This window comes from Sphaeramia orbicularis, chromosome 11, assembly GCF_902148855.1.
Source record: "Sphaeramia orbicularis chromosome 11, fSphaOr1.1, whole genome shotgun sequence".
Classification (NCBI taxonomy): Eukaryota; Metazoa; Chordata; class Actinopteri; order Kurtiformes; family Apogonidae; genus Sphaeramia; species Sphaeramia orbicularis.
Window position 1 is genome coordinate 26,144,329 of NC_043967.1, and position 19,561 is coordinate 26,163,889.

Below are 19,561 nucleotides of genomic sequence, written 5' to 3' on the forward strand. Positions count from 1 at the left end.
TGATTTTTTTTTTACCTATCTTTCATTTTCAATTTCATCTAAGCCTTAATGAGCAGATAAGAAGAAGAAGAAGAAGAAGAAGAAGAAGAAGAAGAAGAAGAAGAAGAAGAAGAAGAAGGAAAAAAAGGAACTGACCAACTAAGAGTGTGCGAACCACAAGTATACAATTTAATTTTTATTTATCTGTGGTTTATTTCATAGGCACAGACACATACATATAGATACGTAGTGGACATAGTGTTTAGACAGATGTTTTATTCTTCACATATTCAACACTCAGGCAGAAAAAGTTGGTTCCACATCTGTATTAAAAGCAAAATTAAAAATTGAATAACTCCTCCAACCCACACCTTTAATCCAAATAAAAATGAGCTGAATTAGGTGCCAACATACTGTTTTGATGTATCGATTAATCACTTATTCATGCACATCCATACTTCATTTCTGTGGCAGTATTATACACTACTGCTGTTTGCTCCAGAGAAGAATCACTGAAGAACTTGAACACTGAAGTGTTCATATGGATTTTCTTTGAGAAACTGACTTGAATCATAAATACTAATGTACAGGCTGTTGGATAGAGGCAGCTTTTACAGTCTGAGGCTTAAAACCTGAACACTGAATACAACACAAGCCTCACATAAGCGCACAAGCATGAGAGAATCTGACATATTGAACCTTTAATGTACTAATTAAGCACATTACAATGGACTGAGAGGTTATGAGGCATAACCCTGGTGTTAATGTGCTTCTTACTGAACTGCTAAAGTACCCTCGGGGTTATTCAGAAATTGGCAGTAAACTATTTTAATAGGCTTAAATGTGTGCTTAAGTTTTCTGCACTGCTTTCACAGGATGCATAGTTGCTGGGTAGAGTCCAGACCAGAGCATCACAGATATGAAACCTTCCTCCTACCTATAACACCCTCTGTTCTACATGCCATAATACAATGAACTGATCTGAAACTAAAGAAAGAAAAGTTGGAGATAGAGCAGAAAATGACAGTATGTTGCGCCAATTTCATAGATGAACCAGGATGAGCTTGGACCATCTGCTCGTCACCATTGTTGGATGTTTGCTTTCACACACTCACAGCTCATGTTACTTTCATGAGCATGTGGTTTTCCCCATTAGCACACAAAACCACTCCACTCACTCCATGGAAGATGCTCCACGTATTGTGTAACCTTCTGACCTTCTCCTCTGCACGACCGACACTCTTACGAGGTGTTTCTCATCTACAAAGATGCACCAGCACGTACACATTGGTGGAGGTATTTACTTGCAGCCCCACTGAAACCTTAAAGCCTTTCCAGAGCTTTTAACTCTGAAGTCGTTGGCCCTGAGAACAGACACAGAGCAGAGAGTTTGAGGCAATTCCCTTGGCTGTCCCCAAATGTGAAGTCGCTGTAAAATCCTGATTCAAGTGTGCCCTCAGTCTGAGTCACTGGCTCCGATACCCAGCACACACAAACACATACAAACCTTCTTTTTCCCCCAAGGCATTCAAAACCACTTCACTGAATAATTCACAGAGCCAGCTTTGTTCATCGATCCCTCTCTCTCTCCACTTTTCACACAAACAGACAGATCTATCACTTAACACACGAGGCCAGGAACTGCATAATGGGCTGCTTCATCACAATTCACCACCACTATGGATCTGGATTCTTTCCTTCGTTGTTACTTTTGCAGGTGGGACATGGGAAGCATTCCATTCCATTTGACAGAGTTGGCAGTTTATGGAAACTGATGATGATAAACAATCATGAAATGCCCAGAAAGCTCTAAAAAGAAGCTCCAATTTCCAACTGTTCCCACCAAAGATGTTTAATCACAAGCTCCATAAAGAGTCATAACAGGAAAGTCTTTGTGAATCCCAAATATACTGGTTTCTCAAAAAGCTGTCTCTGGAGCCAAAAGCGATCTGATTTATTTTTAGCCCTCTTTAATTATTCAGTCGACATCTATTTTGCCAAACACGTCAAATAAGTTTCAACATTTAGCACAGAAGTTCCAGCTCGTAATGATCTCCCTGCTCGTTTGAAGACGTTCTCAAACACTTCCCACTCCCTGAATGATGCATTCACTGACTTTGATCTCCTTTGTGTGGCTGTATGCTGACCCTTTTTCCAGCATCACAGATCCTTCCCGTCACAATCATCACGCTCTAGACCCTGAATCATTACATATAATCCACTGTGGTCTAGGTCTCGCTTTATATCGGTTGTGTTTTCCTTTCATCGTTGTGCTTCACACAGAAATGGTACCTTTGACACCATAGTAAAGGTTGGGAATCCTTGTGTTAGAATGTGTAATTGGCATATTTTCAATGATGTGGTTGTTTGAACAGTGGCATTTTATATAAATACAGTTAATTTATTAATTTCATAAGTGAAATACAATTCCATTCAACTGAGTGAGATTTCCTCACTGACAAGAAGCATTCAAATAAATGCATTCATATATATATATATCTATATATATATATATATAGATATATATATATATAGACATATATATATGTGTGTGTGTGTGTGTGTGTGTGTGTGTGTGTGTGTGTGTGTGTGTGTGTGTGTGTGTGTGTGTGTGTGTGTGTGCAGTATAAGCTCTTTTTTTCATTCAGGAGGTGTTTTTGTTATGTGGGGGGTTCACAATGCAAGTATAAAAACAAAATTGCACAAATGGATGCAATTTCAGCACAGACTTGCAGGTTTTGGCAGATAATCCTGTTTGTACTTCTACTGGATGATCCTACAAATGCATGGAAAGTACATGGGTCTAATTTAAGCTGCATGCATCATACCAGAAGAATTATCTACAAAATGTGAGATTTTCAATCTTTATTCAGTCCAGTTAGTGTCCACAGACCCTGACATCATCCCAATCCTTTCCACTGAAAATAATAAAGAAACCAGAAACAAACAAACCATGGACAGTGAGAGCTTTTCTGCTAAATTTGGCATATGTATATTGCATTATTACAGTTTTACAAACAAATGTACAACAAATACATCATAAATAAACTTTTATTGTGAGACAATGAGGAGTCAGCTTGCGTGGGGTTGGTTGTTTTTAATCATTTTCTCACAGATAGGGTAAGAGCCCCATGGTTTCTTTTTATGAGGAGTATTCGTATTCCTCTGCGCTGCGGCGGCCGAAGTCCAGCCAGCCCATGTAATCCCTGTCCGCTATCCGGTGGTTGGCACTGCCTCTGCTGTTCACTGTGGAGTTTCTACGCACAGAACCTGGGAAGAGGAGGGGGAGGGATGATAAGTATTCACCATTTAGTACAGACAAAGTGGTTGGCGCACAAGTGATGCTGCTGGTATGCAGCCTTGTACGTATATACAGATAATGTGAAACAAACAAAATTCTGAATTCTCTGACCCTCATATCCAAGCAGATTGATATTTCTAAAGCTCCTTATTGATATATACATATTTAATCACCTGTATTGACCAGAATTACCACAAAACTATGACTGCAAATCTCTCTGCCTTGTGAATGTATGTGTTTCTAAATGTATTCTGTGATTTTATTCATTTTTAAGTATTTATTTGCAGTCTCTATGTCACTGAAATGAGCAAATGCCCTCAGTGATACTTAAATAAGGGCCGAACTAATGAATACATTAATAAACTACAGTTAAACAAGATTAAAACATCCTTCATTTAGCGGACATATCATATCTACAGGGACAAGGCAGCTGTTTGTTTAGACTTGGAGACATAAACGCATCTTCCCACTATGAAAAGTGTTTCAGTGACTGATGCTTTTCATCACCACATTGTGCTCTTGGTGTTTAGGCTTTGTGTGTTTTATCCCTCTATAAGAAAAAATGTTTGCAATATCCAGAACTTCCCAAAGCTGATAAGTGATGATGTTTGTTTCCTGTGACTGTGTCAGTTTATGCAGGGACCCAGATTCTGGACATTGTAATTGTTAAGCAGTGTTTCCATCCTCCTTCTGTTAATCACCACCAGAATAAAGGGGACATTTGCTACAGCTGGACTTTAACTTGACAGCGTACCATTAGCCTCTCCTCCTTTGTGTTTCCAGCCATGTTTATTTTTTAATGTGTATGTGATCAAATGTGCACGCATTCCCTTTGAATTATCATCCATCCCTCATTTTCTCTTTTCCCCTCAACTCTAAAAGGAGGTGATAAACTTAAAAACACACATTTCTAACTCTGATCTCTGAATTTCTGATTTGTTAGTCTAAGTGAAGTGAAGCAGGGCTGCTATCCATTTGGTAATCAATTGAACACTCGCAGAGATTCTGTTTTCACCCCACCCACAACCTCCTACGCAACACACACACACAGGCAAACGCAAACACATGCACACGCATACACACAGCGTTCAGTACCCTGGTGTGCTGAGAAGATTGGCTGCAGAAGGCTTAACAACGACACCTCCTACACCGAAACATGCAACTGAACAGCAAGCGCAGAAACACCCACTAATGTACACACACGATTTAACAGAATATTATATATTCATTCCAGTGTGAACTTTGACATTTTACAGACACACTGTCTGAATGAAGCGTTCCTTACTCGCTGTCTGTTTCCAAAAGCTGAATATTATGTAACAGCTCAGTAAAAACTTAACAGATTAATCCTTATTCATGAGTCCATCAAATACATTTTTAATGTCTCATAAAAACAAATGAAAGTTAATGAGTTTTCCAGTCAGTTGGGAATACAGAAATTGTGGAATTGCTCATTTGACTTGTAAATCACTCGCTGGAGATGGAGAAAACTTTACTTCAGTGTCTGTTCCAGAGAATACAAAGCTCTGTGAAAGTGCGAATAAAGTTTCACCCTGCGCAAAAAGGTGTCACGATTATGGTCACACAGAGAGTCAGTTTCAATATCTAGAAAACAAGTGGATATCTGAGATGTTTTCAGATCTTGACAGAGTTCGTGTGTGTTGGATGCTGTGAAAGCAAAGAGACTTCAGCACATTTAACCTGAAAAAAATTGGATTTGTTTTCTTGGTGAAGAGGGAAAGAAAATCAAGCCATTGGCAATCAGAGGGAAAGAAAATAAAGTGAAATAATATGGTGTGGAGAGAATGACCGGAAGGCTGCACACACTAATACACGCTCTTTCAAACCACAAAAGCTTTTCAGACCCACTAATTCATCCACTAATTCATTTTACAAAGCAGGCTGTGTAGTGATTCCAGTAATTAGCAAGACTCAGGGAAAGAGAATGGCAGGAAGAAGCACTTGTTCCTGCAAATATGTTGTTAATATTGTTGCTGCCAGATGTTTTTTCTCACATGCACTCATGCCTGGATGCACACACGCTGTCATTTCTGCAAGGCAAGCATGACACCTGTCCAATGAAGCAGAAACACACATATATAAGTGAGCAGAAATGCAAGCGCACACACCTTTCCTGGAGGAGATGAGTCTTGCCAGCAGCTCACTGAGGTTGGCTCGCGAGTCTCCATCCTCCTCAGTCGCAGGGGGAGCTTTGAGCTGTGAGGCAGAGCGGCTGTGTCGGAGGTGGGGTTCTCCCAAGGTGTGGGTGTCAGCCTCAAGTAGAGCTGCTCGATATAGAGGAGCCCCGAGGTGCACAAACACAAGTAAGATGTCAGTGAGAAAAATGACCGGAGAGTGATGGATGCGGTTTGAGTTTGTCAGGAGCTCATGTGTTCCTACCTTCAGACGGAGCAGAGATGGAGCGCTGCTGGCCCTCATCTAGGGGCTGGGTTAGGGGGAGACCCAAACAGCTTGTACATAGGACTGCCAGTACAACACATACACACAACCCTGCAGTCATCTGAGAATGAAAAAAAAACAAAAAAAAACACGGGAGATTATTGTAAAGAACTGAGCAGGCATTTCAGTCTGGCGTTTTCTTCTTCTCATGACTGAACAGTCATCTTCTACACCACTACTGAGACCATCTGCCATCTGCTAGACACTGCTCTTTCACTGCTAATGATGACTGCACCGATACAGACGCGTGAATCAGAGTAGCATATTTGTACTGTCATCCAGGGGCACGGCGGTTCAGAAACAGCTTTGGTCACTGTGACAGTTTGATCTTCAGGATCACACACTCGGTCGGTCAATTTGACCTGCATGAAGGCGCTGGGAAAAAATTCATCTCAATTCTTTCAACTCATGTGTCTGGAAATAAATGGCTGGAATTTCAGTTTTTATTGACACCTTCTAATTCATAAGCAACTGCAAACAGGAAACATTTGCATTCGCCTACTGAACATAACAACAATAACTGATACCAAATGAGTGAATTCCAGTTCAGCTGAAATATTGATTCTGAAGAATAATAAAAATGCCTCGTAAAATAAAATATTACACCGCAAAATATGGTAAAAAATGAAGTCTCTTACCTTGAAAAAAGATGTTCAGCTTGTTAGAGGAGTGTGTGAGAGCAAGGAGAGCACTTCTGTGTTGAATGGGAAGGATGCCCCTTTTATACTCCCTGCTCAGCACCCTGGGTGTGTGTGTTGTGTGTCATGTGTGCGCTACAGGATGCATCCTCAGTGTGTCTGCGAGCCTCATGAGTGTATTTGCAAGAGTGGGCTTCAGTTTTATTGTCTGTTTGCTCATCATAAAATTCAACATGAGGAGTTTTCCAGCTGCCTTGTTACATTGTCAGAGTCATGTGTGATAGGAAATGTCTCTGTGATTGAATCATGTGGATCTGAAACCACAGCTTTAATGACAGATGTCTTATAAGATAAATGATGTTTAACTGGAACATTTTCGGGGCTTTTTTGAGAAGAATGTATGTGCATGAGTGGGTGGGTGGGTGGATATGTGGACTGCATGGTCAGGCATGTGTGTGGGTGTGAGTATTTGTACACACCCACACATGTGATTTCATGTCAGAGCTTAAAAAATGGGCAGAAGCAGAAACAAGAATCTTCAGTTTTGTTCATTTAACAGGTGACTGGGCTCCAAGTGAGACATCTCCACCATCCTCCTGTCGTCTCTCACCTCCCCTACAGACATACACACACACACACACACACACACACACACACATACACACTCCCCCCACCTTTAACTACACAGGATTAACCTGGCTCATCGATAATGCATGCAGGTGAGCAAATCAGTCAGGCTAAATCATTAGCTATCGATCATCTGTTGGAGCTGATGTATTCATTAACAAGGTCGGCAGCCCTTTGACGCATGACAGGATTAGCTCTCTATCACGAAGCCCGAGCTGTTTTACCTCCTGAGATAGTGTGGACAGGGAAATATGGCACTGGCGAGACTGTTATCTGAGGTTATCAGTCAATAGGGAATCACACAGGAGGAATACAAGCATCCTTTTGCTGCTGTGGTTTAATTACACTAGGGGAGATAAATGAGTAATACATCTACCTCTGGAGACATATGTTATCTGGATGTTTCTCAATAAACATACTGAACATACACATATACAACGATCAATTTTTAACGCCAAATTCTTAAAAAAGATGAAATCTACAAAGTCCCACAATATCAGTTCATTCATTCATTCATTAAGCTTTTATTTTAGCCTCAATTTCAACCTACAAAATTGGTGCAGTGTTGTTAGTGATAGTTTCATTGAATTAGCACACTGACTGCAAAGGAGTCAATAAGTTTCCCAAGTAGTTCACTGGAAAATATTGAGAGGTTTCTAGTTCTGCTCTGGTCATTGAACTGGTATTATTGAAATCACGGACAGAATACTTTAATGTATAACATTTAAACTCAGGTATGTTTAGTGAAAATAATCCTAGTATACACAGACATTTGATTGCCATATTATATGTTGTGCATTTTATGCCAGAGAGATAAAAAAGAAGCAAGCTTAATATTTTTGGAATATTTTTCCCATAGTGAAGGTGCAGGGTAATTAAAACTTAATTTTACCATCCAGCCACCTCCTATAATATCATTGCAGTTTCATTTATAGACAACGGTGGAAGGACAGCATCTACAGAGCATTAGGAGATCATATAGTCTAAACATGTGTCTCACAAGGAATTTTTACCACTGAATATTATCACCAATAACACATTTTAGTTTCAGGATAAACTGATAAGGAAATCGCACCAATAAACACCCCTTTACAATGCAGAATTTAACGCATATAATACATTAAATTTGAAGATATTTACACGCCACTGTACTGTCAGAATTATTACCATTGTTAAAATGCTGCTACATGACATTCATATAATAAATATTTTCCATCCCACAGGAAAATACAAATCGACTTTTGCATTTTAATTATGAACGGAAGATGATTATTGAGCGCTGCTTGCAAATTAACAAAACAACACTGGAGAGGTTAAACAGCTGCATGTAAACTCAAGACAGTATCATCAGCATAAAAATCTATTACACCCAGTTACAAAAGAACCAGTATCATCTATGCAAAGAGTGGACAAAACAGACCCCAGGAATGAGCTTTGTGGGACACCTTTTGCAATTTGCACAAACACAGATTTACATTTTTAAGAAGCCAATTTCAAAAGACATACATGACCAAAAAACCCTTCAAATGCCTGTAAAATATCAAGAAATCCACAGTCACAATAATCTAAAGTCAGAATAATAACATTAAAAGCATGAGGTGCAGCAGAAATAGAGGTGTGCACTTTTTATTTTTATTTCAAATTTTGCTAGTTGAGATAAAATAAAAATAGGGCGTATAATTATTGAGAATTGCTGAGGGGTTACATAAGCAGTCTATGAGACCAGTTAAAACTGAGAGGTAAAAAAAAAAAAAATGTTATGTAACTGTCTACAAGTGGAGCAGCGAGCTCAAAAGAGTAGGATCAAGTTAATCTTCAATCAACAAAATCTGTGGATATGATTTAGGGGATTTAATTGCAGAAACCTTTTCAATTTTCACACTTTTCATTGTGTATAGTTATAACAATTGTGTGTTCTTGTTTTCTTTACCCTATAATGACTTGTTGGTTGGACTGCCATGTTTCTCCAGTCACTGTGAATATTTTTTTCCCTTCTTTTTCTTTCTGTTTTATGGCGAGTAGCATCTAGTGATAATCTTTATCACTGAGTATTATAAAAAGCTCAGAATGAACAAGCCAAACACTGGCTCTGGAAAAGCTGTGGGTCTTCAGCGGCCACTGTAGAGGAGCATGAGGAAGGGATTATAACGCCACAGCTAGCATTGCACTAACTCTCTCGTACATGGATATCAGGATCAATAGCAGACATCAGGGGTCCTGTATAAGCTTCATCTCATTACAATCTAACATTGAACACCTAGGAAGAAGTTATAACAAAGAATGTTCACTGCCCTCAAGGATTTTGTTTTATTTCAATAGGATTTACAAATTAAAAGCAAATATTAATTAGCCTGTCTTATTGTAAATGTGCATTTTTTTCTAAGCTGCCTAAAGCAAGCCAGTGACCAGAATATACAGTATAATATTTCATTCTGTCTTGCATTAAGAAGTACATTTCTCACTGTGAACCAGGGACCTGACCTAGTTTGTAGTCTTTTAACTAAAAAATAAGAAACCTAACAAAATTGGTCAGGGGATAACTAAATATCTGGGATTTTAGGAGTTGTAGTTGTTAAACTGACTGGTAGAAAGATCACTGAAGAAAGGCTAATGATCAGAATGTTAAAATTCAGTCTAAACATCAGATGCAGACACTTACATAAAGGGCCTCGAGTACCAATGACTTATGAATGGAATAAAACAGGTATGTATTATTTATATTTATGGATCCCATTAGAATAATGCAAACCAGGTCATGAAAAGATAATAAAACCAGGGGGCATTTTTCCTATAATAAGTGAAATATTGTAATTTAGATACTGCTCAGACAGAACTTGTGTCATCCTACACTAACAAGGTTGTGTGCTCTGTTTACTGAAACAACAGCACAACATTTCCCATTAGTCAAGTCAGAATTCAACTGCTGCCTTTCAAACTTTTCACCACAACTCCCAGATGTCACTCGAGCCTCTCCTGATCACTCCAGCTCACTCTGGCTATTCTTACTTTCACATTCGGCCTCTTACTTCAGCCTGCCTGTCTTTCTCACTCAGATGCTGTAACGTTGTCTCCAGGCGGCGTCAGAAGGCACAAGTGTAGGAGGTGAGGCCACGGCCGTTCAAATTAGAATTAATTAACCATGTGGTGTGGGAGGCGTGTATGTGTGTGAAATGTGTGACATTTTTGTGAGTTTCTACTGGAGTTACATACTTCTGTGTGTGCGTATCCGAAGTAGAGGTAGGCATTCGCTGCAGCCTCGAGGTAAACCTGTTGAATATGATGATTCTCTCACCTCACAGTGTAGGCGAAGCAAGCAGTCTGTCTCCTGTGAGCTGCATCTTTATGTGAATGCATGCAACGCACATCTGGACTGTTCTGTTCACTCAAAATACTCGGTAACTGCTTTAATAGTTGGTAATGAAAGGCTTCGCTGAGCCAAACTGAAATCTGCAATTATATACAGAGAGAGAGAGAGAGTGAAAGACCCCTTGCCGAGGGCATTTGCCACAGCTTTGGTATACAGTTAGTAAACATGCTAAATAATGCATAGATCTATTAATGCATCCGTCTCTGTGGCATTGTCTCACGCACACATATATGCACCGATCTCAGAGAACGGCTTTGCCCACAAGGTAGAGTTTGGCACTTCCTAACAAATTTTAGTCATCAGAAGGTTTTACTTTTTTAAAGTTTTTTCATGACATTGCTCTTGCTCCTTCCTTTTCAGGCACTTCATACACTCAGGAAGCTTTAAATTACAAGTACAATTACACTTTCATGCCCTGCATAACTGCATGTATGACTTCTTTAACTGCATAATGGAGACGCCTTGGGAAAAGAAGGTGATATTAAAGCTAAGGGGAAGAAAGAAGGTGAGCATGGTTTATGTTTTTCTAAGGTATCACCAGTATGAAAGATATCTCAGATTCAATTAAATATTATCGTGTGGGAGAAAACATACAAGAGAACAGAAGCAGGTTAGAGAAATCAGCACACAACTTATATTAAACTGCAGAATCCAGCTGCAGCACTTTTTCTTTATCCTGCATTAACTCTTCCTGGGCAATTTGACCTTAAAGCTGCGTAAGACTTTCGTTATCAATTTTTCATCAAATCTGTTAAACCCAAGTCATAGCCAAAGTATCACGAATCCATGAATGTTTCCATGATTACATCCAATTGCGAAATGTACTCCACCATAAACACTCCATGTGTTTACAGAGCCGGTAGGTCACTCGGGCATTTTCGGAAATTTGTTGCGACATGCACTGTGGGAAGTGGAGCTCCATGCAGCTGCAGTAGCAGCAACAACAAACATGTCGACCAAGCAAAAGCGGGTGCGTGGACCTCAGTTTCCCACAGTGCATGTCGCGACAAATTTCCGAAAATGCCTGGGTGACCTACCAGCTCCGTTTGTAAAACAGCTCTTCTCTTACATATACACAGAACAGACATATTAAAGGTAAATATAGGTGGTAGAGGTCTCTTTCAGGACAGTATAAGATCCATAGGACACAAAGGCAACTGAAAGGTTTGATGAAGATGAAAATTACATGTCAGATCTTAACTTGGTAAAACACCTTTAGAATGGGCGTCTGTCAGTTTGTTTTATGTTTGCTTTTTGGAAGAACAGTATTCATCACTCCAGTCGAGTTCACAGACTTTAGAATCAATGCCAAAGAAGACAGAAGTTGTTTTGGAGGCACCGTCTGTGCCTGTAATATACAGTATCTTTCCCTTTTACTGTGTATCTGCTATTATAAACTCTTCTGTGGCCTTGTGTAGAAAGTAATGACTTCAGTGTGGAAATGCTTTCCATTATAGGCCCCTCAAAACTGAAAATGTCAGTCGGTATGCTAAATCAGTCTAATCCCCTGCTGATTCCAGTCAACACACATACTTCTCACAATGATTAATCTCCTTTTTAAAATGCATCAAGACATCTTTTGTGTATAAGAAGTTGCTGCTAATCCCATAAACATTCACTGACTGAGCTCTATTTAGCTCTAACTATAGTCTTGTGATGTGACATACTTTTAACCCTTAAAAACTTACATAGCTAAAAAAAAAAAAAAAAAAGAAAAAGAAAAAGCCACTTATGTACTTATACATTTATTATAAATGGTTGTACATCATATGATTCTGGGGGGCCTGATGTGGTGCTGTGCAAAGTCATGATCATGCATGACTTTTGTGAACATATTGTTGGAAAACTTTGTATATGTGAAGGAAATGTATCTTATAACACTGACTTCTTGATTATGACACTAGAATGTACAGTGTCGATGTCATGTGTTTTCAGAGCAGTGTCTGCCAGAGTGATTGATGGCTACAGCTGTAAATCACATATTATAAACACCTGTCATCAGCCAAAACCACGTCTCATGGGGCAGAAACTTACACTGTATAAAATTAGTGGATGGAAGAATCATGACTTCTCTATCGGTTTCTTAATTGGTGTTTTGAGGCCAGTTTTCCATTTGACTGAGGCCAAGGTGGCTTTTTGGAGCAAAAAGTGAGCAAATTTGGGATAAAGAAGTGGAACTACAGAAGCCTGAGGAAGTTAATGCCAATCGTTAGCGTGTCAACGCAACAAAACACTTGTTAACCCCACAAATGTAGTAGTTCCCCATAAATGTAATAAACTGCAAATGCAATAAAAAATTTGCAACTTTTAATGTAATAATCCTACAATAATAACAGTTGCCTGCCACAAACGTAATGCCTCATTTGCCACAAACATAATAATTATTACGTTTATTACGTTTGTGGGATGGTAAAAATCTTCAGTTTCCAAAATTGTAATAACTTCCCACAAATGTAATAAATTAGTACATCACAAACATTTATGTAATGCATGGATAAATGTTTATTCATCTTTCTTTTTCTTCCCATTTATTCTTGTCCTTTGGAAACTTGCCTTTTTAGAATGATCAAATGTTGCAGTTACACCACATGGTACTAATTCCATATTAACCCTTTCATGCATAGTGGTCAGTACAGTGGACAGTTATTCTACAGCTGTTCTCTTGTATATTCATGGGTTTTGTTGTTTTAGTTTCATATCAGCCAACACAGTGGATTCTTATGCATCATCACATACATTGCAATTCATACCATTACTGTAACTTTGTTGTTCTAGATAAACCTGATCTGCAGTAATATGTTTTAGTGTAAATCAATTGCTAATTGTTATGATACTGTAATTAACAGTTTTCTGAAACAAAAAGTTTTTTGTTTTGTTTTTTTTTTTTTTGCATATCCTCCTGAGACCCAGCAATGCATTGTGTCCTCCATAGGGGACAAAAGTTTGGTAGTTTAACTAAAATCCTGTCCATTGCAAAGGACATTCCATTAAAAAATCAATCAATCAATAAAAATAGTTTTAAAAATGTATCTGAAAAAACTGTTGCATTATGCAGTTTCCAATCAAGACAATTTTTTAGTGTAAAAAACCTAAAATTGCCAATTTCCTGGGTCTCAGAGGATATTATCTCCATGAAATGAGTAATAACTAGTATTTGAGTAGGATAAAATGTGAGAAAACATCAGATTAGCGGCATTAAAAATGTTTTTATTTTGTAGTTTTCCCACAGTGTATCACTTTTTGATGATGAGTTTTAAATACATGTTTCTTTGCATCAAAATTAAGTGCATGGTTTCCAGCTGAGTGGACATTTTTGTGACTCCACAAAAAATAGGTTCATAAAAAAAAAAAAAAAAATCAATGGCATTGTTTTTTTAATGCCTAAAGAGAAATAAAAACACTCAAGAAAAAAATATTGACTAAGGTTCTCATAAATCATGCATGAAAGGGTTAATAGGTGTTTAATTATAAATACAAGTGGAAGAACAAAACAGAATGGGCAAAAATGTTGGAAAGGTTTTATTATAAAAGTTTCAGTTTGAACTGGATATTATTTATTCTCATTAAGTATAAAAGAAGCCTATGTTTGAACCATGTAAATAAAATATCTGGATATGATTGTGATAACAATGGAGAGGGTGGGAGCACACTGTGGGAAAATGAGGTATTACGTTTGTGGTAGGCGATTGTTATTACATTTGTGGGAAAGTTATTACATTTGTGGGATTATTACATTAAAAGCTGCAAATTTTTATTACGTTTGTGGTTTATTACACTTGTGGGAGTTGTTATGTTTGTGGGGCTAACATCAGCAAATTTAATAATCAAACATTGTCTACCAAAATTAATGTCTTGTTAGTTTCCTATTAACCACAACTACAGTGGAACTGTCAGGGAAAAAATGCAGTTAGTAAATAAAGAAAATCTCCAAAACTCCAAATTTGCAGGTGAGTAAGCTGTCAATACTGTAATATTGACTTTTTAAGATTAAAGAATCTTTATTTATCAGTATATACTGGACATGCAGCACACACTGAAACTGGCTCTCTGCATTTAATCCATTCCTAGATGAACATTAATACACCACACACTGCAGACTAGAGGCAGTGGGCTGCCATGTTGGGTGCCTGGGGAGGAAATGGGGCGCTGGGTGCCTTGCTCAAGGACACTCAAAGACTATTTCTCTACGGGTCCTGGGAATCAAGCCAGAAACCTTTGGTCACAAGCCAATTTTCCAACCTTCTAGGCCAGGGGTGTCCAATCCTGGTCCTCAAGGGCCGGTATCCTGCATGTTTTAGATGTATCCCTCTTCTAACACACCTGATTCAAATGATAAGCCTATCATCAAGCTCTGCAGAAGCCTGATAACGACCATCAGGTGTGCTGGAAGAAGGAAGTATCTAAAACATGCAGGATACCGGCCCTCGAGGACCAGGATTGGACACCCCTGTTCTAAGCAAAGCCGGCCCACCCTATAAGCGAACTAAATGACTGCTCAGGGCCCTGCAGCCACCAGGGGGCCCAAACTTATGTATCATGTCATTTGATTTATTGATGATCTGGCAACACCAAACAGTGAAAATGGTGATTGTAATGAAAACCTGGCAACCCAGGATGAAGTGATTAGTCAGTTTGTTGGCGCAGTTTCATCATGTCCAAACGACTATACCCATTGAGCACCGATAAACGTAAGAAGAAAAAAACTTGAAGAAGAAAAGAAACAACTCTCTAAGGGTAATGTGAAATACATTTTTCCATGAACATATAATGACAACAAATGCTGTGGGGGAATTGTGGTCCATGGTTGTCAGAGTGGTGCAAAGTGAAACTGAAACTGAAGACGCTTTACTATTCCTCTAACTCTCCAGGCCCACTTCACTGCTGTATGGGCCCCTGGGAATGGTGGGCCCCATAAATTTGTCATGCCCCCCCCTTAATAGCACCCCAGACTAAGACAACTAGTGCGATTTTAACCTTTTAAGACGAGTCGCCTATCTCCTGCCACTTCACAAGCTACAGTGCACCAGGCCCTTATGGCCTTTCTGACAGGTGGTGAGTGCATCAGAAACTGGGAACACCGTGACCAGGATACAAACCCCAGCCTCCTGCACCAAAGTTAGTCAATATTTATTACAGTCTTTATTGTTTTACTGTCACTGTGTTACAGTATAACACATCGGTACATATAGCTGGTGAGCTTTTGACATGAATTAGTTTTGTAATTCAGTGAGAAATTATTTTGTGTTTATGGATGTATGGTACGGTGGTGGTGGTGGGTGGGGGGGCAGCCACTTGTCTTGCTTAGGGCCCCCACATGAACAAGGCCGGCCCTGCTTCTATGCCACAACTGTCCCCCATTTGTCAATATCTATTTGACTTGTCAATCAAAGCCTGACAGACAGTTAAACTTTCTATTTTACCTGAGATCTTATGATCAAAGAAACATTAACTGATTAGAAATTCTAATAAAATGAATGAGACCAGAATGTGTCCTGGAAAAAAATATTGCCTTATATCTTTAAATAGAAGTTCAACATGAGTCTAACTGAGTTGATCTACACACTTATACCAGAGAGCACAGTACAAAAAAGTGCTGTGGAAGTTGCACAACTGTTTGCCTGCATGTGCAACAGATAAATACTGACATGCATATGCATCTCAGCCTCATTCCAGTAACGCCTACTGTGTGGAGATGCATCTTCACCTCAAGTGCTGACCTGCTTCGCTCTGTCACCACCACTACAATCACACACTCGTATATGCATGCTCCAGTACGTCTGCTCTTATACAGTTCAAGCACATGCGCTTACTATTGATTAATGCCAAGGTGTGGATGTGCTGGTGGTGTGTGCATGCAGAGGTGGCTCAGCAGCACTTGAGGCCCATTGAATTCAGTTTCAAGTGTGATGAGAAAAAAGACACCTGGACCTTCTTTTGCCTTTTTTTTTTTTTCAGAGGGAGATGGAGCCCCAGGTACACATTTAGATAAACATGACGTGAAGGAAACAGTGGATCCACAAATATCCTAATCCTACCTTATCTGGTACAAACTTGCTGCATGAAGAGGAATACTATTGACTCATTACACAGTATCTTTATGCTAATGTCTCTTTGCTGCATTCTAATCTGGTTGTTCAGTTGTAGTACAAGCCTGGAAAAAAAACTCTTCAATTCCACATTAATCAAAAAATTCCCATATTTGTTTAAGAAATCCTCTTAAAAACTTAGAATGGAGAAACTGTTATTAAAATACAGACTCTACCGAATTCCTTTGATTCATTTCCACACTTGAACCTGTTCCATTTTCTTTTCTGGGCTTTAGGCAATGTCTCTGTTTCATGCGAATGAATCTCCCAGGAGATGGAGCTCTGGCATGGACAGGACAGGAAGACCTATTACTCCCTGTGCTTCCTATCAATTGTTCTGACATTCAGGTTGATGAGACCGACCTCACTTTGCTGCAGCAATTGGCCCATTATGATGGAGATGGTCACACATATTATCATGTGCAAATTGCCCAAATCTCTTTTTCTCAAAGTTTTCACTGTGCTCCACCTATCTCATGTGACAGGTGTACAATCGGGGGCTAAATGTTGTAATAGAGATCCTAGTAAATCTTTTTGTCTTCACCCCCCCTCAACCCCCACCCCAATGTGGCAGTGATTCAAAAATGAGCACAAAACATCATCAAGGTTGTCCTCTATGTGAACTGTAGGTAGTCATGTATGTTCCTGTTCCTGCAAAGTTACAGTTTGACGTGTGCTTTGTCACTGATTCATATTACTTGACTCTTACTAACATAATAACCTAAATTTGATGATGATTTGGTAATGAAATGACTTATTTCTTGAAGTTTTGGGTCAGACTTTCCTAAAAATCCACACAGTCACTTTTGACTGTTCTGCTTTTCAAGTCCAATATAATGCCAACAACAGTATTAAATGTTAACTTACTTTATTATCCCCGTAGGGAAATACAAGCCACTTTTACACAGAGATCCCAGAAAAAAGGCAAGATGGTGATCCCACCTTTTTTCCACCACTGACTGATTTCCACAGTCAAGCCAAAGGAGTAACAGAGGTGAAACAGGCTGGACTTTTACACAGCAGACCTGCGTTCCAGGATAGAAGGGGCAGTGACGCAGCGCAGAGTATAGTGTGCATATGGAGACACTGGCATGGATTCTGCGCCAGCCACTCAGGGCCATGCCGGGCTTTGTGCCATGGGTGAAAATGGTAGCTGCAGCACCAGTGGCACATGGCAGCGGCACCCCTGGCACGAAGCCACGGCTGCATTCCTGGCACACCCACAGAATCCATTGCCAGTGTCGTCAGATGCGCCCACTGTCTCTCAGGCGCAGGGGTCGCCATCATCAAAACATCACACCTTGGTTGCTTGGAACGAGAGGTGTTCCTTTTACATAACATTCCGGAATCATGATTCCACCTTTATCACAGCTCTGTTATTACCTCCAGAGGTGTTACAAAGCCACAATAAAAGTGGAACCAAATGATCCCACCATTTCGTTTACACAGATGTCGTTCCAGAATGTAGGCGAAAAATTCCCATAACAGAAGTGCTGTGTAAAAGGGGCTGCAGTGTCTAAATTTTACCCACGCTAAGACATAGACACCTGGCATTTGAATCTATACAGCCCCTACATGTAGCTGTGGGGGAAAACACTAGCTAAAAGCTAATTAAGAGCAGTGAGCTAGCATTGGGGACCGAGTCCGGATCTTCTCCTCCTGATCCAACTGGGAATCAAGGATGGACCCGTCTAACTGTGAGGCAGAAGTGCTAACCACTACGCCATAGCGCCACCCAACATGTTCGACAAGTTACATGGAAAAGTGAGCTAAAATAACAGTTCTTTGAGATTAAATTAACCTGGATTACACTGAAGTCACAAGAATGTGGTAAGAAAAGCCAGAGAAAGAGCAAAAAAGGAGAACTAAATGTCTGTATAATGTCAAATCAATCCATGATTGTACTTCATTTAACCTTTAAATCAATTTCTATATGAATTTCAAGAAAATCATTTTGTCAAACTACCACACTAATTTAGTACAGATTATACAGATTTTTTAATAGTATTAAACACTACATATTCTCAATAGTGATTCAAAATATGCCATACTATTATTTCCTCTTATATGCATTTCTTTCTTTCTTTATTGGTATGTTTTAGTCTCTCACTCATACTTACATCAAGCATTTGCAATAATCTCTTTCAGTGTTTATAAATCAGCATTATCTCACATTTAGTATTGTATTTGTAGTACTTTAATTTTTGTTTCATGGGGGACCATATGGCCAGAAAAACTATATAAGTTTCTATCTACATTGTATGTATAAAGTCATTCTCTTTTCCATTTTATGGTGCATTGCAGTTCACCCACACATAACCGGGTTAGGTTCTGGGACCCTGTGACCCTCATGAGGATTAGGCAGGCAGTATTACAGCAGCAGTGTTTCCATTATGACCTGTTCTGGGAGAAAAAAGAACCTGTGTGTACTGTGGACCATGATGTAGATTTAATCACAGGTGTTTTAAGACAGGTAGAGGGATCAGATATATGGTTGTCATCTGTAATTACTGGATCTCTTTAAAATGTCATCTGATCTGACTCTACTGTTCTACTGTGGATCAATAAGGATGCTTGGAAAAATTGCCTCTTTTATTCCACAGCTACTACAAATAGCATCAGGTCATCTACCTTTACATTTAATCCTGTGATTTGGAAGAAGATGACTGAGCTGCAGAAGGGAAGCATGTTTTGGGTTTTTTTGGGGGGGTTTTTAATCAAATTGGGGGGGGGTTTTCCCCTTGATTTCAGCTCAGCATCTTCACCAGCATCTGGACCAGAATTATTATCCACTTTAATTGCAAAGCCCAGAACAGATAAACCAAACAATTGCTCTTAAATGCTCCTTTTGCTTTTTTTTTTGCATTTTTATTAGCCACCGTAGGGTATTTATTATTGTATTCTGAAACTTTTCTGCTAGCTGCCACTAAATATTACATGATGAACTTTACTGAAGTAACTCTAACTTAAGTTTAGCAACAAAGACACATAATTCAGCTTCTGTCTTATATAGCTGTATCTAATACCTCATTCTCTTCCCTGTCTCATTTTTCAAAACCCTCCCCAAGGAGTCGAAGCTCACTCCCAGGATTCCTTCACACCT

General features: G+C 39.2%; 1 protein-coding gene across 1 annotated transcript; it reads right to left on the bottom strand.

Moving 5' to 3' along the window:
• Nucleotides 1–2,829: 2,829 nt before the first annotated feature.
• ccka (cholecystokinin a) lies at nt 2,830–6,458 on the bottom strand. The gene is made up of 4 exons (XM_030146491.1): nt 6,379–6,458; nt 5,681–5,801; nt 5,410–5,565; nt 2,830–3,249 (listed from the first exon to the last, which is right to left on the bottom strand). Exons 2-4 carry the CDS (start codon nt 5,799–5,801, stop codon nt 3,122–3,124), a joined length of 405 nt encoding a protein of 134 aa, XP_030002351.1. The 5' UTR covers nt 6,379–6,458; the 3' UTR covers nt 2,830–3,121.
• Between the last annotated feature and the right edge of the window lie 13,103 nt (nt 6,459–19,561).